This window comes from Drosophila bipectinata, chromosome 3L (genome assembly GCF_030179905.1).
Source record: "Drosophila bipectinata strain 14024-0381.07 chromosome 3L, DbipHiC1v2, whole genome shotgun sequence".
NCBI classification, from domain to species: domain Eukaryota; kingdom Metazoa; phylum Arthropoda; class Insecta; order Diptera; family Drosophilidae; genus Drosophila; species Drosophila bipectinata.
In genome coordinates, this window is record NC_091738.1 from 24,477,602 (window position 1) to 24,500,922 (window position 23,321).

General features: G+C 41.8%; 2 protein-coding genes across 2 annotated transcripts in view; one reads left to right on the forward strand and one right to left on the reverse strand.

The window, feature by feature from the left end:
• Positions 1-23,321, forward strand: part of nvd (cholesterol 7-desaturase nvd) — a 121,417-nt gene that overhangs the window by 90,051 nt on the left and 8,045 nt on the right. The window lies entirely within an intron of this gene.
• LOC122321861 (uncharacterized) lies at positions 64-2,918 on the reverse strand. Its single transcript, XM_070279922.1, has 2 exons — positions 1,993-2,918; positions 64-1,934 (listed from the first exon to the last, which is right to left on the reverse strand). Exons 1-2 carry the CDS (start codon positions 2,816-2,818, stop codon positions 1,924-1,926), a joined length of 837 nt encoding a protein of 278 aa, XP_070136023.1. The 5' UTR covers positions 2,819-2,918; the 3' UTR covers positions 64-1,923.

Here is a 23,321-nt window from a genome sequence, read left to right on the forward strand (position 1 = left end):
AATTCTGATTTATGTTTATAGAACGCCTGACAAAACTTATCTAACTTACGAACAGATGGCCATCCTTTTTCTACGAACTCAACAATCTTCTGATAATTTTCGTCATTTGCCAAAATTTTGCGATTACAATTGTAGTTTTCCTCCGATAAGCATGCTGCTCGGGTCACTGTGTTAATCACTGTGGCTAAGCCTTGAATTTCTACTTCATCCGGTAGTTGCGCTCGTGAAAGACAGTCAGCTACTAACATATCTTTTCCTGGTGTGTATTTAACGGACAAATTAGTATATTTCAGTAGATATAGAAGCATTCGTTGCAGCCTCATCGTTACTGAATCGATGTCCCGCTTTAGAAGAACTTCCAAAGGCTTGTGATCACTTTGTACTAAAAATTCCCGACCATAAATATAATAATGAAACCTTTCACAGGCAAAAACAATGGCTAGTAGCTCTTTTTCTATTTGAGCCCATTTTTGCTCAGTTTTTGTAAGGGTTCGCGAGGCAAAACTAACTGGGTGTCCGTTCTGTAGAATAACGCATCCAAGACCATCTTTTGAAGCATCCGTTTGGATAACAACAGGCTTAGTTTTATCATACACCGGCAACACTGGGTCATTGGTTATAATTTTAAGTAAGTCATTAAGTTCGTTTTGATGTTCTGTTGTCCATTCAAAAGGAGTGTTAAGTCTGGTTAGATTCCTAAGCTTTGCGGTTCTTGAGGACAAGTCCGGGATAAACTTAGCTAAATACTTATACAGTCCAAGAATGCGTAACACTCCAGCTTTGTCGCTTTGTCGCTTGGTGTTTTAATTTTTTCAACTGCTTCCAAATGCTTTCTATGTGGTTTAATTATTCCTCCGGAGAGGACGTGACCCATAAACTCAATTTCCGCTTTCCTATATTGAACCTTGTCGGGGTTGAAACGTATTCCATTTAGTTCTGCGCGTTTTAAAACTTTCAAAAGTGTTTCATCATGGTCTTCAAAACTTTCTCCTAAAATTCCTATGTCATCAAAGTATATAATGACATTCGGTAAATCCCCAAAAATTTGTACCATGTTCCGTTGAAACATTTCAGGAGCACTATTAATTCCAAAAGGGACTCGATTGAATTTGAATCTACCAAAGGGAGTCATAAAAGTTGTTAAGTCAGAGCTGGCTTCGTCTAATTCCATTTGCCAAAACCCATGGGAAAGGTCTAGAACAGTAAAAACTTTCTTACGGGATAGCTTTGCCATAAAATCTTCTATTGTTGGTATTAAGTAATGTTCTCGTTTAATTGCATTATTCAGTGGCTTGGGGTCTAAACAAAGTCTTAGTTTCCCATTGGATTTTTCTACTACTTGCAGGTTATTTACCCAACTGGTAGGATATGTCACAGGGGATATAATTTTTTCTTGTACCATATTGTTCAGTTCTTTTTCCAATCTTCCCAGTAAACTTTGGGGAAACCTCTTTTTATAATGCAGAACAGGCTTTGAATCACTCCTCAAGACAATTGATTGCTTATTTGGCAGTTTGCCAAGCCCTTGAAATAACAGTTTAAATTTTTCTAAAAACTCCTCTTTTTTAGTCGGTAATTTATAGAGTGAGTCTATATTTAAATGTTTAATTAGATTTAATTCAATCAACGACTTAAGACCTATTAAGGGTTCACAGTTTGAATCAACAACTAAAAATTCGATATTGTTGCTACTTTTTGAATTTAGATCAATACAATTCGCCCTCGCCAATCCATAGTTATTAACTTCGACATTGTTATAATCAAAAACCAGGAACTTTTCTTTCTTAATTTCTAATTTTAGATTTTCTGCTATATTCATTGGGATGCAGTTGACGTCTGCTCCAGTATCTACCTTAAATTTAATATCTCTTCCTTTTATTCGAAAGGTTTTCGTCCACCGTTCACCACTTCGTCTGCACTCACTTATTCTAGAACTATTAGTTAAAACAAGATCATTTGCTTTCATTTGCTTGCTAAAATTTCCAGTTTTACCTGACTCTAGCCAATTAATTGAAGATCCAGAGGGTTGTTGTTTATCTCGTTTCTTCTGCTGCTTACAGTATCTCGCAAAATGTCCGCGTTTTCCACACGCATGACATGTCGCCTCCTTGGCGCGGCACTCGACCAGATGATTTTGGTTAAGCGTAGCTCCACAATTATAGCATTTGCGAGCAACCGCATTTATTGTACTGCTCTCCAACAAAACACGTTGCTGATTTTGTAAAATGGAGTTGTTTTCCGTAGCAGCTTCATAGGCTTTGCACTCGTTTAGCACATCCTCTAGCTTCTTATTTTTTGAGTCCAGAAGCTTTAGTTGTAGCCTTTTGTCGTTTATGCCAATAATGATACGACCCATTAGCATCCTTTCTTCGTACTTCTGGCCACAGGTACACTCAAAATCGCACGACTGCATTTGCTTGCGTAGTTGCGTTTCGAATTCAATAAAAGGCTGTCCATCTGCCTGTATAATATTATTGAATTTAAAGGTTTCCATTGTAGTATTTCGAAATGGAATACTATGGTTGTCGAATGCTTTCAGCACATCGTCCAGTGAGCGACTAACAGCTTTTGATGACCAAGGGTCTGCTGACGTTGCTGCAGTTCCTAACATACTGCTTGTTGTTCCATCGTTGGGAAACAGTGCATTGTAGATTCCCGTTGCTTTAGATCCCGCCAACCACAAGAATGTGGCTATCTTCTTAGGCTCTGGATCCGCATCTTTTCCAGAAGCCAACATGTACATCAGAAAGCTTTGTTTCCACTTTGGCCGTTCTTGTGCCAATATTGAGCAATCCAACTCTGATAGTGCTCGATCCATTCTAACAATTAATTTTTTACTTCTGACACCATGTAATAAGCTTTTAAAACAATATATAAATAGTTTTAATTAAAGCCAAGTGCTTGTATGTACTTTTCCATCTTCCGCCACGCTTATTAGTGTGACCATTTTTCGATAAAAAACTATAAAAATACTTAATTTACACTATTATTACAGTTGGACTCTCCAAAGTCGGTCCTTCAACTCAAACAATCGAATCCTTTTTAGAAACGCTCTAACACTGGAATGGCGGACTCTCCACAGGCGGTCCTCCAACTCAATGCTACAAGCTTCCTAAAAAGACTCGTCTCGAGTCTGGGCCTCCTTTTATACCCTCTGGAGCGCCCGTTAATCCTCCTGGATTCTGCCTCCTGGCTGCCGTTACTCCTGCTTCCAATATCGCGCCACTTTCCCGTTGGCGGGCTGCCGTTACTCCTGCTTCCAAGATCACGCCACTTTCCCGCTGGCAGGTGGCCGTCCGTGCGGCCGTTGCCCCTTTCCGTTCGGCCGCTGACCCCTGCTGTTGCTATGCGATGTGCCGCTGGCCTCCTTCGCCTCCCCTGTTGCTCCTTGCTCCTTTGCTGCTACCAGTCTTGTCGCCCATCCTGAACACCGCTGCGCGGCGGGCTCATGTGCTCACCGTTGCCTCGGGAGCCGTTACGTTCCACATTGACTCCGTCTTCCCACTCGATGATGGAGCTCTGCCCCTCACTTCCCTCACTGCCTTTCCATTCGTCCACTGCTGCTCCGGGAACCGTTACGTTCCACGTTGATTCCGTCTTCCCACTGGGCGATGTAACCTTGTCTTTCCATTCGTCTGCTGCTGCTCCGGGAACCGTTACGTTCCACGTTGATTCCGTCTTCGCACTCGATGGTGAAACCCTACCCCTCCCCGTTCGTATTGGTCCTTGGCCTATCTCCTGCGGCCACCTAATGATTGGCCACTGCTGTCTTAGCGTGTGAGAAGACTAATTCTCCGCCGAGAAAGGATCGGCGTCGGTTGGTTTCCTCGACAGCTACAGGGTATCAGAGTCGAGTTTGGGCTATTCCCGGTCAAAGCAGGTAGCCTTGCAAGGAAGTGAGGAAAGAACAAGTCTGACGTACGCCACGCGGGCTCCTGACTCGCAACCAACAGGCGTGGTCCTGCAGGGCACGGATAAGCCGACTCGGGAACTCACGCTCGCTTAGGAACGCGATTGGGGAGGCACCGATCACCCACCGAGCAGCTCTTGACCCGGGCCCATTGGCGCGTATGCGCGGTGGTCACCCGGCCGAAAGGGAGGCGTGATATACGGTCCTGGAAGGGTGACTTCCGACCCCGTCGGAACTGACAAGACTTCGGCGACTCCCAATCCAGGCCCGCCGGTGCGAAAAGGAACGGCGTTTCCTGGCGTAGAGGAGCCGGCTGTAGACAGCAAACTCTGAACCGGGGCCGCTGGTTCGCATGCACAGCGGGTTACGGAGACGACCACCAGTAGCCATCTCCCAAACCGGACTCGCCGGTGCGAAAAGCACGGCGTTTTCCTGGCGTAGCGGAGCCGGCTGTAGACAGAAAACTCCGAACCAGGTCCGCCGGTGCGCATGCACGGCATATCTCCCTGGTGGTGCAGAGGCGACAGTCAGTAGCTATCTCCCGAACCAGTGTCGCTGGCGCGCAGAGTACGGCGTTTATCCTGGTGCAGCGGAGGCTACAGCCCGCCAACTCCCGAGCCCGGCAGTACAGCGCGTAGGCGCGGTATCCCCGGCGACTTAGTGGAGGCTTTTCAGTGCACAGCCGAAGGCCAGACCGGACCAAGTAAAAGAGGTGGAAGGCTTGACGACGGATCAACGAAGAGGAACCCCGGCAACGAGAGCAACAGCGGAAACACCAGCAACGGAGCAGATCACCAAGACGGCCAAAACAGACACCAAGGGTCACGAAAATTAGGAGTGGGGCCCATTCCCGGGAACCCGCGTAAACCATCATTGTAAGCAGAAAGTGCAGCGAATAAAGAGACTGCACAACGGAAAGCTATTTGTATTATTTCTGGGCTTGGGCAATCACGTCGAACTATAAATTCGGTGGAACTAACCCGCAGACTCTGTGAGCTAGCCGCGGCATACTGTGGCGAGCGGAAGCAAAGAAAACAGTTCGTTACACCTGGCGCCCAACGTGGGGCAACCATCGAGGTCGAGGGCACGGAGATAAAGGCCATGCTGGACACAGGAGCGACGGCGAGTTTTATTTCCGAAGAATTAGCGGAGAGGCCGGAGGTCACCGTGCAACGAATCGCAACAAGGAGACGAGTGAAGCTGGCTAACGGAAGCCATACGGAGACACGCGCCGTGCTCCAAGCAAGGATAAGTTTCGGCGAACGGACAAACCTGCTGGTGATGTCAGGCATGGAGGACAATCTGGTTTTAGGAGTCCGGTTTGCTCCGGAGGACGAGAAGGACAGGACGAGAAAGGATCGGCGTCGGTTGGTTTCCTCGACAGCTACAGGGTATCAGAGTCGAGTTTGGGCTATTCCCGGTCAAAGCAGGTAGCCTTGCAAGGAAGTGAGGAAAGAACAAGTCTGGCGTACGCCACGCGGGTTCCTGACTCGCAACCAACAGGCGTGGTCCTGCAGGGCACGGATAAGCCGACTCGGGAGCTCACGCTCGCTTAGGAACGCGATCGGGGAGGCACCGATCACCCACCGAGCAGCTCTTGACCCGGGCCCATTGGCGCGTACGCGCGGTGGTCACCCGGCCGAAAGGGAGGCGTGACATACGGTCCTGGACAGGCGACTTCCGACCCTGTCGGAACTGATAAGACTTCGGCGACTCCCAATCCAGGCCCGCCGGTGCGAAAAGGCACGGCGTTTCCTGTCGTAGAGGAGCCGGCTGTAGACAGCAAACTCTGAACCGGGGCCGCTGGTGCGCATGCACAGCGGGTTACGGAGACGACCACCAGTCATCTCCCAAACCGGACTCGCCGTTGCGAAAAGCACGGCGTTTTCCTGGCGTAGCGGAGCCTACTGCAGGCCGCACACTCCCAACCAGGTCGCCGGTGCGCATGCACGGCATATCTCCCTGGTGGTGCAGAGGCGACAGTCAGTAGCTATCTCCCGAACCAGTGTCGCTGGCGCGCAGAGCACGGCGTTTATCCTGGTGCAGCGGAGGCTACAGCCCGCCAACTCCCGAGCCCGGCAGTACAGCGCGTAGGCGCGGTATCCCCGGCGACTTAGTGGAGGCTTTTCAGTGCACAGCCGAAGGCCAGACCGGACCAAGTCAAAGAGGTGGAAGGCTTGACGACGGATCAACGAAGAGGAACCCCGGCAACGAGAGCAACAGCGGAAACACCAGCAACGGAGCAGATCACCAAGACGGCCAAAACAGACACCAAGGGTCACGAAAATTAGGAGTGGGGCCCATTCCCGGGAACCCGCGTAAACCATTATTGTAAGCAGAAAGTGCAGCGAATAAAGAGACTGCACAACGGAAAGCTATTTGTATTATTTCTGGGCTTGGGCAATCACGTCGAACTATAAATTCGGTGGAACTAACCCGCAGACTCTGTGAGCTAGCCGCGGCATACTGTGGCGAGCGGAAGCAAAGAAAACAGTTCGTTACACTGAATCAAATGCTTTGCTGAAATCTCTGTAAATTACATCGGTTTGATATCCCTTACAAAAGCCATCTATGACAAAGGATGTCAACTCCAATAAATTGGATGGAGTGACAGGTGAGACAGGGAGAGATAATTGAAGAGCAAAGGTGTTGCAATTGAGGGGTAATTAATTTTTCAAATAACTTTGGAATTGCCGACAACTTAGAGATGCCTCTGTAGTTGGCAGCATCGGACTTTTTCCCTTTTTTTATGTAGGGGAATTATGAATGTTTCCTTCCACTTAAGGGGAAAAATCGAGGTTTCCAAAGATAAGTTGAAAAGTCTTTGAAGAGGTTTGCACAAAGCCCTAGCACAGTACTTTAGCACACAGCCTGGTACTCCATCGGGGCCTGGCGAATAAATGGGTTTGACCCTTAGAAGACCAGATAATAAGTTGTTCTCAGAGAAAAACGGACAGAAAATAAGATTTGCTCCTTGAATGTCATATGCGTAAGGCGGATCTGTCAATTTAGGCGGAGAATAAGTTGTTTGAAAAAATTCTGCGAATAGATCGGCAATGGTCTGATCAGAGGTCGCAGAGGAATTTTCTAATGTAAGCAGGGGTGAAAAAGATACGTGTTTACGCTTAGTGTTTACAAAATTATAAAACTGCTTTGGATCCCGAGAAAATTGTATCCGGCAGATGCGAATATAATTCCTATAACATTCAGCGTTATGCACGGTAAAATTCGACCGAGCTCATAGATATCTTGAAAAATCTGGTTTTTTTATATTTTGGTAAACGCCTATTTTCAGTATTTTAGGTTCGTGAGGCACCTTGAAAACCAAGGAGGATTTGTTGAAGAGAGCGGATATTTCCATGGCACACATGATTCAAAAAATGTATTAAAAGTGCAGTAAAATTTTTCTAAGGTGACATTAGCATCGGTGCATGCCAGAATATCGGACTAATCATATGTATCGATAAGGCTATTAAGTTTTTGAAAATCCATGCCACGCATGGAGACATCTGATCGATACCAGACACATACCAGACACATACCAGACAGATACCAGACATGTTTTCGATTGAGACCTCCAGCGGAAGTGATATCAGATACACAACATAAGTCTAAAAGCCGACCTAACGAATTTCTAACATGGTTATTTAAGCCTAGGGACATGTCATGCATGCCCGCTTGACAGAATAATATAATAAGAACATAGGAAAATCCGTGATAAGAATAAAAATATTAATGTCGCCCACAGCTACAAGCTTGTCATGATCAGTCATAAGATTAAAAACGGATTGAATAGCGGACCAATGATGCCTTGTAATTTGACGTCTTCAGAAGCAAGTTGGGAGTCTACCGAAATGAGGACTCCACCCCCTTTCGTTGAGGTCGATCACGTCTAAATGTGGTGTACTTACTTGGAAAAACTTCGAGGCTAAAGAGAGAACTATCAGAATATAGTTTAGGGAGTTGGCCACGTAGCCCCCAAGGTACTTGGTGGAAGGTGGAAGATTGAATGATTCTGATATGGGGAAGTTTCACTCTCACTGGTTTTAAAAATTTTTTCTTTATAGTACTAGGCTGATGTTCTTGGGAGAAAATATTCTCTGGCAAAAACTGGGTGATTAAATCGTCTTGAACATCAGCGCGGGCAACACTAAAGACGTGCTCTTATATATAATTATATTAGCCGATATTATTATAAGCCGAAATAACAATCTCTGAAGTATCAGGGGCAAGCCGAGAAACAACTATATGTTTCGATGGAAGAATCACCTGTAAAAGTTTTTGAGTCGCAGGTATGCCGGTGGTCCGGACTGTGGAATACCCCTTTTGGTGACTCTAACGGGGGTCTTCTTTTTCTTCCTTCTTTCTTTTTCTATAGTTCGGTAGAAATTTTATTATTTGTCAATTATTTTTTGTAATTTGGTTCGCAGTTTTTTGTATTTTATTTTTGTTGCACTTATTCATCCATTTATTTTTCTCATGGCAAGATTGATATTTTATTTTGGCTTAATTTTTGGTTTTAAAATATTCATGTAGTATTTTATTTTTTCTGAGTATTTTTATATGGTTGGTATATATTTATATATGTTTTTTTTTTGTTTGCTAGCTTTATTTATATTTTGCTCGTACGTGATTGTTATATTTACATAGGAACTCTTATTGTTCCGTGTCTATAATTTTTTTTATTCGGAAATTTGAAAATATCTTTTTTGTTTCGATATTTTAATAATCCACCGTTAGGCGCCAATTAACAACACTGCACTATGGCAAAAATTCCCAAATTGCGGCACTTTTACCACTTTTGAAGATCGAAATTTTATACATATACCTAAAGAATTAATATAGAATTTCGGTTTTTTTTTTATTTGGACCATGCCTTCCTTTCCAAATACCATTTCCGATCGTTCAGCTATAAGATGAAGTCGGCTGATAATTATGAAATTTGGTACGTCGAAGCAACTGACCAAAAATAGAATCTGTACAAAATTCTAAACTTTCTATCTTCAAAAAACAAGAAAGCTGGTAATTACTAAATTTATATTTTTAATATTTTTAAATAAACCGACTAAATTTTTCACGTGGATGGTAGTATTCATCGTCAAATCGCATGAAATTGCAATCATTCATTTTTGTCTACGTTGGCAAAAACAAGCTCGCCAATGGATGGCGGAAGTGTTTGCGCAGCGCAAAATGAGTAAAAAATTTATGCAATTAATGCAAATTATATATTTTTCTTTTTTTCTAAGCAAATATTTATTTCCATCATTGCAATTACAGAGCCGCTGACGTTGTCTATTGACATGTTGATTGCTTGAAAGTTTATCGAAAAATGATGTTTGCGCGCATGTTGGCTCTAGTACAGATCATAAAACCAAATTAATAACAAGTGCCTAAATAATTTAAGCAAAAAAGGTCAAAAGTGAAGTGAAAGCTATTTTTGCATCTTCACACTCCCCTAAAAATCATTCTATCGTTAGGGTGTGCAGGTACCAGCCTCCGAATGAAATATACCCTTTTCCTATCTGAGTATATTGATTTTAATTGATTCGTAAAAATATATATATTTAAAACATTTTACTCCTAACACTTAATCTTATTCCTAAATAAATGTACAATGTGTGCTGAAATATTAAAAAATATAATATAACAAATAATATCATTTCTTTCGCATTACACCCAATAATGAATACTCCAATTTTTTTAGTTTAGCAAACCTTAAACGTTACAATAATCAAATATGTATATATATATGTGAATGTGTGACACGCAATCATACAAAGATCAATAGAAGAGAAGACCAGCCTTCTTCATGGTGCTCCTTTCAGAGACTAAAAAAAAGAAACCTTCAATAGGATTATGAGCTTAAGATGTACGAAAGATGAGAGTAAGAAAGAGAGTAAGATGCTCTATGGGGCCTGCTCGCAAGAAATTTTTGCGTCCATTTTCGTTGTATGAAATGACTAGTCTATATGTTGTATGGTTAGTTATTCAACTTAATTAACCGACTAATTAATTAACCATTATACAACTTTTTAATCTCAACTTGTTCTTCTTTCTCTGGAAGCGCTGATCAGAGTGTCTTTGGCCAGGTACAAACATAATGTAATCCGCGAATACAATACTGAACGATACCTTACAGACTGCTTTATTCGTTCTGCGACATCGGGAAGCAGTCGAAGCGGAACGAATCATCCTTGCTCGATCGTCAGTCCGTACCGCCGCTCGGCTGGTCACTCCATCTACTCCCGTGAACACCTCCTCCACGATGCCTCGTTTCCACTGTCGTCGTGGTGTGGCCGGATCGCAGATGAACACCAAATTTTCTCAACGCAGGGGTTCGACGTAACCACACCATTTCTCCCTGCTCACAAAAGTAGACAATTGGAATCGAATATGTACTCTAGCCAGCTCTTTCATTGTATGGGCCAGCACCTTTTTGACGAACTGGACTCACTGGATCCCAAGATCCATTCGACTTCTTTCGACGACAACTCGCCCTGGATCTTCTCTGGCTCGAAAACGTCTAACAGTTGGCTTCCAGTCTGTCTCCTGGCAAGGGAGCCAAAATTGGCTGCATCGGATGTGCCCTCCGCAACTTGCACATGCGGCACTCAACCGCCACCTTCCGTAACAGCCTTCGTAAGATCGTTATCCAGAATGTCTTCAGTATCTCGCCTATGATGGCGTTCTGGTTCTGATGCCCCATCTTCTCGTAGTAGTAGCTTACTACCATGAAAAAAACGGTTTCGGGTGAATGAAAAAAAATTCGTACGCGCTATTTCTTTGGTTGCATCGCATTTTGATTTAAAATTTGTACTAAGCCTAATTATGTCATACATTTTCATACAAACGTTGATTAAGAAATTATATTAAGAGATCGGAAAAAAGAATAAATAGTCAAAAGCTTTGTAATCTACAGCAGCATTATTTTCCGGCACTGAGTGGACTTAAAGTGCGAATTTGGGACGTTGGGATATGTCTATTCTTTACCCTTCCACCATCTTAAAACATCAAAATCATCTATATTCTTAACCATTGAACTACGGAACTGAGCGGACGTGCTTTGCCCGAGCTCCGGGAAAACATAAAACAGCTAATCCAAAACCTAACAAGGGCAACCCAATATAAGCGAAAAGACGCTGAACGCTGAGTGCCCACATAGAACTCGCCACGGAGTTTAACATGGAATCGGCCATCGACTACTCTACGAGTGCCCCGGAAGAAGTATTCGTTGCGGCAGCTAAATTCTCTACTCCTCATGGGAAAGAAGTAGACCGAAACAAATACTTCAAGTATAATCAGCAAATTGAACAGCTCGTGCAAGAAAAGAGGCACACGCGTCGTGATTAGCAAAACAGCAGATCACCAGCTTCAAAACAACGCCTTAAGGAAGCAACCCGATCATTCGACCAGGCTCTTCACCAACAGCAAGAAAATGCACAGCTGAGGTACATCCAGAATCTCTCGCCAACAAGCACAAAGTATCCCCTGTGGGGGGCTCACCCAAATCTTAGCGCCCCAATTGGAACGACCACCCCGATAAAAAACTCTTCGAAGACGAAGACCGAGCTGAAACATTCGCCACACATCTCCAAAGTGTCTTCCAGCCAAACCCAGCCTCAAATTCATTCCTCCTGCCAGTAATTCAGCCAGAGTCCTCCCATCAGCCAGCTTTACCTTCATTCCGGCCGAACGAAATCGAAAAAATCATAAGAGGGCTAAAACCAAAAAAGGCTCCCGGTGGTAACCTATTGACGCCAAAGATGGTGATCGAACTTCCAAAATGCGCTATAGAGGTCGTCTGCAAACTATTTAATGGAATCATTAATCTTAGCTATTTCCCAAAAAAGTGGAAGAAATCCATCATTATAATGATACCGAAGCCTGGAAAAGACCACACAATTCCGTCATCATACAGACCAATAAGCTTTCTATCTTGTTTGTCTAAATTGTTTGAAAAATGCTTGTTAGCTCGCATTATACCACATCTGGAAGCTTGCAATATTATCCCAGCACACCAATTTGGCTTTCGAAGAAACCATGGAACCATTGAACAAGTGAACAGATTAACATCCGAAATACGCTCAGCCTTCGAACAGCGAAAATACTGCAGCGCTATTTTCCTCGACGTATCTCAAGCTTTCGTTTCGTTTGGCTCATTGGACTCATGCACAAAATTAAAACGCATTTGCCAATATACACCCACAAGCTACTGAAATCATACCCCTACAATAGTGTATTCTCAGTGAGATGCAACGCACCTACTTCGGGCGACTACATCATAGAAGCTGGAGTTCCACAAGGAAGCGTACTCGGCCCGTGTCTATATATTTTGTGTACTGCGGAAATCCCTACGAACGCACAACTAACAAGGTCAACGTTCGCCGACGATACCGCTATCCTTAGTTGCTCCAGATGCCCAACGCAGGCAACAACCCAACTGGCTAATCATCTTATGATAGTGGAAAGGTGGCTGTCCGCCTGGCGCATTAAAATAAACGAACAAAAAAGTAAACATATAACGTTTACTCTTATTAGACAAACATGCCCTCTGTTTCACTAAAGGTATGCAGATCCCTCAAGTTAACGAAGTAACGTACCTTGGCGTCCACCTTGATAAACGACTTACCTGGCGTAAGCACATCGAATGCAAGAAGACTACAAGTTACTACTGTACAATACAGTTTTAAAGCCAATCTGGACTTATGGCTCCCAGCTGTAGCAATAACATCCCAGATGCGAGCAGCAATAACATCCCAGATGCCAGGATCTGGGCATCCTTTAACTTCGCGTATGACTAGTTGGGCCGCCCTCTCTGTTCATCACTTGAGTCCCTGCAAGCACCACAAGCTGGTTTATCTGCTGATCATCCGGCTTCATCTGCATGCAAGAATAAAAATGTATAACGTATTAAAATTATATAAATTTGGCCTTTTATTTTGGTGCGGATTACGGCACTGAAAACACTCAATGACCAAACCGCAACCATAGTTGGCCTTCTTGTTTTTCTATCAGAATTTTTTTAATGCTGAATTTCATTGAAAGCATTGTGAAATTTGAATTCAATCTTGTTAGCCATTTTTAGAGAGGTGTGCAGATGATTCTATAAGTTAGCTTTCTTCAAATATTTGACCATTTTGTTGCACTTTTTAATATATCAGCAACTTCTATCAATTCCTTAAAAGAGTTCTCCAAAACGTTGGCAAGCAAATGGATGCTGCAGCTTAACCTAATATTGCTCTTCAAAGCTTTAACGATATTTGGGCCTCGATCGGTAACGAACTTCATTTGGTCCAAATTATGTATGCCGAATTCAGCAAACAAAGTGTTCAACTTATTTAAAACATTTGGGCTAGTTGAACAATCGAAGTCCATTGCGGTAATACCTAAGATTAGATCTACCAATTAAAAATCTTTTTGGTAGTGCAAGGTGGCACCTTGCGATGAACGTAACAGTCCGTCGACAAGTCAACTGTGGCAGTTTCTCCACCACTATGAGAAACTTCGGCTATCTCATCTTCAATAATTTGTTTTTTCCATCTGCCAACTTTTGCGTAGCTCGAGACACCGTTGTTGCATCAGACAGAACAACTCCTTCCTTATGTCTTCCACCAATATTGATTAAAAACATTGCCATGTTCCTAAATCCATTGGAATTGATTGTTGAAAAGAGTTGGCAGCTCTGTGTCACCAATTCCACACCTGCGTCCACAGCATCTTTTTCCTTCATGTTTCGCAGTAGTCAATAATATTGACTCTTTAAACAACTTGCAGCATTTGTGTCGGTATTTCACAAGAACCTGACAAGACCGGAAATATAAAAAAACAAGAAAGCAAAGCTAACTTCGGGCGGAGCCGAAGTTGATATACCCTTGCAGCTAAAACCGGATATATATCGCAAACATCGGATATAGTTGGCCGATCCTTATGATTACATCATAATAAAAACAATTAATTACAATAAAAAATCTAAAAAAAAGTGCCAAGCTTCTATCTTCAAAAATATGAAAGTTCATATTTCTACCAAAAACCATTTCCGATCGTACAGTTATATGTCAGCTATAAGATACAGTCAACCGATCGTTATGAAATTTGGTAGATCGGATTAACTGACTAAAAATAGAATGTGTACCAAGTTCCAGTTTTCTATCTTCAAAAACACGAAAGTTGGGTCATTTCCGATCGTTCAGTTATATGGCAGCTATAGGATATAGTCGGCCGATCCTAATGAAATTTTGTAGGTCGGAATAACTGACCAAAAATATAATCTGTACCAAGTTCCAGCTTTCTATCTTTAAAAACACGAAAGTTGGGTCATTTCCGATCGTTCAGTTATATGGCAGCTATAGGATATAGTCAGCCGATCTTTATGAAATTTGGCATGTCGTAATATTTTGCCAAAAATAGCTCTCATGTCAAATAAGAACTCTCTAACTCTAAAAACACCAAAGTTATACCATTTCCGATCAATCAGTTATATGGCAGCTATAGGATATAGTCGGCCGATCCCGGCCGTTCCGACTTATATACTGCGTGCAAAGGAAAGAAGGGTGTGTGCAAAGTTTCAAGTCGATAGCTTTAAAACTGAGAGACTAGTTTGCGTAGAAACAGACAGACGGACAGACGGACAGACGGACATGCTCATATCAACTCAGGAGGTGATCCTGATCAAGAATATATATACTTTATAGGGTCGGAGATGTCTCCTTCACTGCGTTGCACACTTTTGGACAAAATTATAATACCCTCTGCAAGGGTATAAAAACAAAACGAACACTTAGACTAAATGACAACAAAATCAAAAACAAGCTTGTTGCAAAATACAACAAGGAGCTCGCAAAGAAATTTTTATTGTACATGCAGTCGTAACGCTCACATCGTGTTGTCTTGTCGCTAATCGTTTACTCATACACGATCAGCTCAAATTGATCCGAATGATTCTTTCGTCAACACATGCTCATTTTTATAACCTTGCAGAGGGTATTATAATTTTGTCCAAAAGTGTGCAACGCAGTGAAGAAGACATCTCCGACCCTATAAAGTATATATATTCTTGATGAGGATCACCTCCTGAGTTGATATGAGCATGTCCGTCTGTCCGTCTGTCCGTCTTCTGTTTCTACGCAAACTAGTCTCTCAGTTTTAAAGCTATCGACTTGAAACTTTGCACACACCCTTCTTTCCTTTGCACGCAGTATATAAGTCGGAACGGCCGGGATCGGCCGACTATATCCTATAGCTGCCATATAACTGATTGATCGGAAATGGTATAACTTTGGTGTTTTTAGAGTTAGAGAGTTCAAATTTGACATGAGAGCTATTTTTGGCAAAATATTACGACATGCCAAATTTCATAAAGATCGGCTGACTATATCCTATAGCTGCCATATAACTGAACGATCGGAAATGACCCAACTTTCGTGTTTTTGAAGATAGAAAGCTGGAACTTGGTACACATTCTATTTTTGGTCTGTTAATCCGATCTACCAAATTTCATAACGATCGGTTGACTATATCTTATAGCTGACATATAACTGTACGATCGGAAATGGTTTTTGGTAGAAATATCAACTTTCGTATTTTTGAAGATAGAAAGAGAAATATAATTGCCGGACCGAAAAATTTTCGGCCCGCGAGGATAAAGTGAAGTTAATAAGTGCAGTCAGGGCGAATCCCAAAATATGGGATTTGGCCCACAAGGGGCATTTTAATGCAATAAGCCATAGGTTTTCTTTTTCTTAATCAGCTCCATAGCGGCGAAATATATAAAGAAAAGACCAAAATCCAATCGGTTTGAATTCATTTTTACTTATTTGTTTTTTTGTTTTCCAAACAACAGCGCATTCGTTTTCCATGAGTCCATACACCTCACTGTCGTTATTGTAACGCTTGTATCTGTAGAAAAAAGGGTAGTTGGGAAAGGTGCGCATTCTAGGAGACAAGTTTTAAACTAGAAAGTGGCATAGAGAGATTAGGTAAAATGGCAACTTTCCGTTGGGGCATTGTCTCTCAGCGCCAAATTTTGGCGTCTGTGCATTCATTTCCTCATTGCACCTCAGTTGAGGTTTCAGATTCTGTTGAGTGTATTGGTTTACCTAAGTGCGTTGAAGTTTAAAGATCGGCGAACAAGGACCTTATGTTCAGAGGCGAAAAGATCAAAAAGAAAAGCCCACCGTTTTTGTGCCCAGTGTTGAATCCGTGGAGGCAAGGAAGTGCGGCGGGTCAGTTATGAATTCTTGCCAAGTTTTCTTTTTCGTGATTAGGCTAGGCAACGGGATAGATATTACCGGAACGGAGGGAAATTCAGGCAGACCCAAGAGGTCGGAGCGGATCTGAGGGACTCCGGAAGCCCACGGCGCAAAGCAGCAGGAGCAGCGTTCGCCGGAAAAATACCAGTTTGAGGATAATAAAAAAAAAAATAAAAAATAAATAAATAAGAATAGATTGACCAAAACTGATAAGCTGAGGGGAAAAAAAGACTCAATCGGCGGGCTTGAGTTTGACTCGCTAGGCCCACCGTCAAACACTTTGCTCGAGCGGGCGGTTTTGTCCCAACCGCGCTCGGTAGCGCATAATTTTTAGCGCCGCGGTAGCGCCGCGAAGCAGAGTAAAATTAATTAAAAAGACCAACAGTTTTCCGGCGGAACAGTGGCCCGAGAGTGACCCAGTGTACTTCGGAGGCATTCGGCGACCCCAGCGCGATAATCCAGAGAACTTTTTCCGGGGGAAAATCGGTACAGCCGAATCTACGTGGGATTTCGGTATATGGATAGGTGTTAGTTTAAGTAGTGTATGTTTTATTAGTGAGTAAATTTTATCTTTATTTTTGTGATCGATGATGGCCAAAGAAAATTCTAAGCGATTAGAAAGATATATGGAATGAGCAAAAAAAAAAAAAATTTGGTTCGACGTGATAGTGGGGCTATACCTAAACTTTCTAAAAAGAAAAAAAAAAACAAGAAAGTAATAAGAATAAGAATTTCCATGGCCCCATAGTGCATTACATAATAGTGAATTTTCCTTGTTTTTTTTTTTTTTGTTATTGTTAAGTCCCAAAATTTTCAGCCACCGCAAGTCCGAGAAAGGTCTTTCGACGATGGATTTACCAGTTCCGTGGTGAATGTTACACAATATCAATTTTAGTCACAAAAAAAGTAAATGAGACCGAAAGAATAAAAAATTGGTAAAACACGGAATATTTCCTAAATATGATGGCCAACTTAAAATTTCAATAAAACTAAAAAAAGGAAATTTTAAAGTAATTTAAATCCTCAAGTCAAAGTCGTTCGAACCATTTTATTGGCAAATTTGTTCACTCATGTTCGAGCGTATGTCGTTTACATGTTTGATGTAATTTCCATGTAATTATGTTTTAATATGAAGGTCTTGCTCATGGCTTGGTTTTTTTTGTTGTTTTGAAAAGATAATGCTTTTAATCATCTTAGCTTTAGGATATTTTGCCCACGGAGGTACAACATATAAATGTTTCTATTATTATTATGTTTACTTTAGTATTTACTCCATACAATTAGATTTAGTTGGCATGTACGTTTTAGGGCTAAAGCAAATTTTTATTGTATTTCTTTTAGTAAATCTTTTAATACATTTTTATAATGTGCTTAGTAACTCTATTTTTTTGACCCGACATAACAGGCCCCCTTGAGACCGTTGAGGTAGGGGCTATTATTGACATCATGGTTTCTGTCCCCCACAGGTTGGGTGGGCAAACAAAGCCTCGCAACATCTGAGGTCGTGGACGCTCGACGGTAGAGACCGATGCGAGGGAACCCTCTTATCTATCTTCCCTAAATCAATTTTCCAGATGGCCTCTTACCAAGAGAAGCTTGCCCCATGCAGTTTTTTTTATGTTGACAATGAGCAAAGGGACTTTGGGGGGGGCGTGGCAAGAACCAACCCCAATAGCTGGCGAACTAGAGCCAGAAGATTTGACAACTTCAGCCTCCAATAATTTTTGTTACAAATGACGCCCAACTTCAGGGCCATGTTATGCAACGTAGCTCACCATCACAACTACTCATTTTGGCCAGAGTTTGCAAAACAGACCTCACATTAGGAGAAATCAATATATTTATACCCTTGCAGAGGGTATTATAATTTTGGTCAAAAGTGTGCAACGCAGTGAAGGAGACATCTCCGACCCTATAAAGTATATATATTCTTGATCAGGATCACCTCCTGAGTTGATATGAGCATGTCCGTCTGTCCGTCTGTCCGTCTGTCTGTCTGTTTCTACGCGAACTAGTCTCTCAGTTTTAAAGCTATCGACTTGAAACTTTGCACACACCCTTCTTTCCTTTGCACGCAGTATATAAGTCGGAACGGCCCGGATCGGCCGACTATATCCTATAGCTGCCATATAACTGATTGATCGGAAATGGTATAACTTCGGTGTTTTTAGAGTTAGAGAGTTAAAATTTTACACGAGCGCTATTTTTGGCAAAATAATACGACATGCCAAATTTCGTAAGGATCGGCCGACTATATCCTATAGCTGTCATATAACTGAACGATCGGAAATGACCCAACTTTCGTGTTTTTGAAGATAGAAAGCTGGAACTTGGTACAGATTATATTCTTGGTCAGTTAATCCGACCTACCAAATTTCATAACGATCGGCCGACTATATCTTATAGCTGCCATATAACTGAACGATCGGAAATGGTTTTTGGTAGAAATACCAACTTTGGTACTTTTGAAGATAGAAGCTTGAGACTTTTTTTAGATTTTGTATTGTAATAAATTAGATTATATATTCATATTCCCAAAGGATCGGCCAACTATATCCGATGTTTGCGACATATATCCGGTTTAAACTGCAAGGGTATATAAACTTCGGCTTCGCCCGAAGTTAGCTTTCCTTTCTTGTTTTTGGTTCATATAGCCACAAATGGAGTTTGATCTCGTTTTGTAGCTCATACTTTTTTCAACCTCGTTCGAAATTCGATCAGCCGCTTAGGAAACGGATAGACCAAGTACTGAGAGGTAGGGTCGTCCGGCCACGGTTTGACCTAAACTCGAGCGAGTGGGGAAAAAAATCCTTTTAGAATACCCTCTATCCACATCAGGTTCATACGTTTTGTTATAATATGCATAAAAATTGAAGGCATTGGGCATAGAATTGGGCTACTTACAACCGCATTTCCTGACCACTGATGATATTAAAACGCAGTGAACAAGTCAAATTAAAAATAGGAAAGTAGCAGCATTAGTTTTATCAAAAAAAAAAAAAAGTCGCTTAGGAATTGCAGTAATTATTTTCATGATGAAGTGTTAGCTGACCACGAAATAATGAGAAAACAAAGTTTTTAGTGAAGTGTACGAAGCTTGGATTATAGGCAAAAGCGATCAATCGCAATCGCCTAACCATTGTCGGAAAGCCGCAACAGCTGTTAGGCGCCACTCATGTGCATTTTTATTCATTCTTCTTTTCTTTTCCTTTGCATGCAGATCTTATCTCAAGGAGTGTAGTTATGCTCAGGGTAATTATTTTATGATATATTTGACTTTGCGATTTTAGTTTTTTTTTTCGTTTTTTGCCGTTATTTAAAAAAAAAAAGAAAACAAGAGAGGAAAGCTAACTTCGGGCGGAGCCGAAGTTGATATACTCTTGCAGTTAAAACCGGATATATATCGAAAACATCGGATATAGTTGGCCGATCCTTATGATTACATCATAATAAATCCAATTAATTAAAATAAAAAATCCAAAAAAAGTCCTTCTCTTCAAAAATACGAAAGTTGATATTTCTACCAAATACCATTTCCGATCGTTCAGTTATAGGATATAGTCGGCCGATCCTAATGAAATTTGGTAGGTTGGATCAACTGACCAAAAATAGAATCTGTATTAAGTTTCAGCTTTCTGTCTTAAAAAACACGAAAGTTTTGTCATTTTCGATCGTTCAGACATATGGCAGCTATAAGATATAGTCGACCGATCCTTATGATATTTGGCATATCATAATGTTTTGCCAAAAATAGCTCTCGTGTCAACTCTAATTTAAACACTCTAACTCTAAAAACACCAAAGTTATACCATTTCCGAACAATCAGTTATATGGCAGCTATAGGATATAGTCGGCCGATCCGGGCCGTTCCGACTTATATACTGCGTGCAAAGGAAAGGGTGTGTGCAAAGTTTCAAGACGATAGCTTTAAAACAGAGAGACTAGTAAGCGAAGAAATGGACAGAAAGACAGACGGACATGCTCATATCAACACAGGAGGTGATCCTGATCAAGAATATATATACTTTATAGGGTCGGAGATGTCTCCTTCACTGCGTTGCACACTTTTGGACAAAATTATAATATCCTCTTCAAGGGTATAAAAAATTGTTATAATTAAAATTATTATTATATACATTGTGGATAAAAAAAAATAAAATTTTTTCAAATCAGGCGATCATAGCAGTTGGTTTGTTCTACCGGTTTCTGGGTGGTCAAACTAGGTCAACTTCTGGGTGGTTCGATCAAACCGAAGTTAAGCTAGGTCAATTTTGTATTGGTTCGAGTAAACTGTTGTGGGAAGCAAAAGAAACAGCTGATCCAAAGTAAAGTTCATCGACCTTTTTGTTCGGTGAAATCGCATATTACATCTGTTTGAATTCCTTTTTTTCATTTTTATTTACATTTTTTTAGATTTATTCTAAAAAAATGCAGAGAGGCGCGGACGGACTTGGATATCCGAGAAGCCATTCAAGATAGGAAGCAGCGGGAAAGGGAAGGATTCGATACGTTCTATGATGCAATAGAAGAGTTAATGGATCACCTAGACATGCCACTAACCGAAATGGAAGTGGTGGAAATTTTAAAAAGAAATTTAAGGCCAGAGATAAGGCATAAGATTCTGAATATTCCAGTCCGTTCGGTGTGTTTTAAAGTGTTTTATTTTGGCTGTGGCGCCCCAAATAATTACCATCATACTTGTCCGAATTGTTTAAAAAACGGGAAAGCGAACACCTCTTAGCAGGCAAGTGTTCTGAAGGGCAAGTCGGCAAACGGGGACCTGAACTAGTAGTCCAGTTCAGACTTTAAAAGACCCTGCGAGTTCACCTACATCTGAACCGATCAAGGAATTTTGTCCAAATCTGATGGTTCCACAAGTTGCAGGTTTAAAACCGAACGTGAAAGAAAAAGTAATGTCTAGAAAAACCAACAGAATAAGGTCCAATTAGAATAATGTTAAAACTATACATAAATACAATTAGGTTCAAAAACAATAATATTCGTCCGTATTCCGAAGTCATGCTCCTAGATAGGGTAGGGGTTGGTCTGTTAGACACGGGGGCGGCTATTAATGTGATTGGTGGGAAATTGGCAGTTAATACGAGGTAAAGTTCCGTTCAAAAGAATAACAACAGTTGCTACCACGGCAGATGGTCAAAAACAGGTTGTAGTAAGGAAGCTTTAAACGGCCGTAAAGTACAAGTAAGAAACCAAGGATCTCGAGTTCCATATCATACCATCCCTGAATCAGGATTTGAATTGGGTATTACTTTCTGGACAGCCTTTAGTTTGCTGCCATCTTCCATGCAAATATCAGAAATAGCGTCAAATTCACATAATCCGACGGAGGGTCAGCGATGCAGGGCGGTTTAAAAGCTTCTTTACAAAGAAATCGATTGAATGTTGGAAAGGGGGGTGATTGAGGAGTCTCAAAAATATCGGCCATGGCACTTCCCCAAAATTTAAGATCTCTTCGGCGTTTTCTCGGAATGGTGGGGTGGTATCGCAAATTCATCAAAAACTTCGCATCAGTATCGGCTCCACTTACAGATTTGTTGAAGCCAACTCGCCCAGAGGATTTTACCAGACCTTTCTTCGTGCAATGCGATGCAAGTGATTCTGGAGTGGTTGTCGTGCTGGTGCAAAAGACAGATCAGAGTGACGAGTATCTCATTGCTTTTGCTTCAAAAAAAATAAACAAAGCCCAAAGGAATTGTTCGGTCACTGAGCAGGAGTGTCTCGCGGACATAATTGGCATCAAGCGATTCCGGTTGTATATAGAAGGCCACTCAAATGGCTCACGAATCAGACGGATCTCCACTCGCGCCTAGCTCGATGGGCGTTAAAGTTGCAAGGTTTCAAGTTCAACATTGAACACAGAAGTGAGAAAATGAATATTGTACCGGATGCTTTTTCTAGGGTCAATGAAGCTGAATTAGCTGCCATAGAGGCTTTTAATAGATCTGCAAGCACCGGAATTCAATTCGGCCAAGTATTTAGAAATTGTAGTCAAGGCCAATCAGAATCAATTGCCAGATTTTAAAGTGGTAGATGGACTCGTTTATCGAAGAACAGAACATGCAAAAGGAGACCAGATGCATGATATCTTCAATTAGCAATTATGGATTCCCGAGGAGCTAGTTGCCAAGGTTCTAAGAAAGAATCATGACGAGCCTCTTGCTTTTCATGGAGGTATTCACAAGACTTTGAAAAGGGTGAGGCGATATTACTATTGGCCAGGGTTATTCAACGACGTGAGGTCGTAAAAACTCAACGACCTCCAATGGGTGTGGCTCCTGTATCAGAGCGATTTTTCCAGCGTCTTTATATAGATTTTCTCGGTCCGTACCTCCCGTCTCGGAGTGGGAACATTGGAACATTTATAGTGTTGGACCATTACTCCAAGTTTTTATTTTTAAAAGCGGTATAAAAATGCACGGCAGACGTAGTCATTAAATATCTCCATCAAGATCTTTTCCACACTTTCGGCGTACCGGAAACCATTGTATCCGATAATGGAACGCAGTTCAGGGTTGATACTTTTCAGAAATTTCTAAGGGAATATTCTAAGTGCTTATTCGCCCCAGTCGAACGCATCGGATAGGGTTAACCGATCAGTCATCGCAGCGATAAGATCTTATATCAGACCTGATCAAAAAGATTGGGACGATCAACGCAGAAGTCTTTGCTGCGCTCTCCGTACAGCGGTTCATTCTGCGTTGTGTACTAGCCCTTATTACATGACATTCGGTCAAAATTTCGTCTCCTCAGGGTCATCATACAAACTGTTGAGAGCTTAGGGAAAAAGGCTTGCGAGGTTCTGAGAAAACAGAATGAGAAGAATGACCGTCAGTATAACCTACGGGCTAGAGAGGTAGCTTATAAAGAGGGGCAAAAAATATTTTACAAAAACTTTAAGCAGAGTAATTTTGCGACAGGATACAGTGCCAAATTAGGCTCAGCATTCATAAAAGCTAGAGTGCGCAAAAGAATTGGAAACCCATGCTAAGAGTTAGAGGATCTGCAAGGCCATCTCCTGGGAAAATTTCACGCTAAAGATATGAGACAGTAGCCAAGGCAGATACAAGCTGTTGGTGAAATCTGTCTTAGGGTGTCAAACCCCAAGCCAGATTCTTGGCGGAGGGGCTTCTATCTGTAGAAAA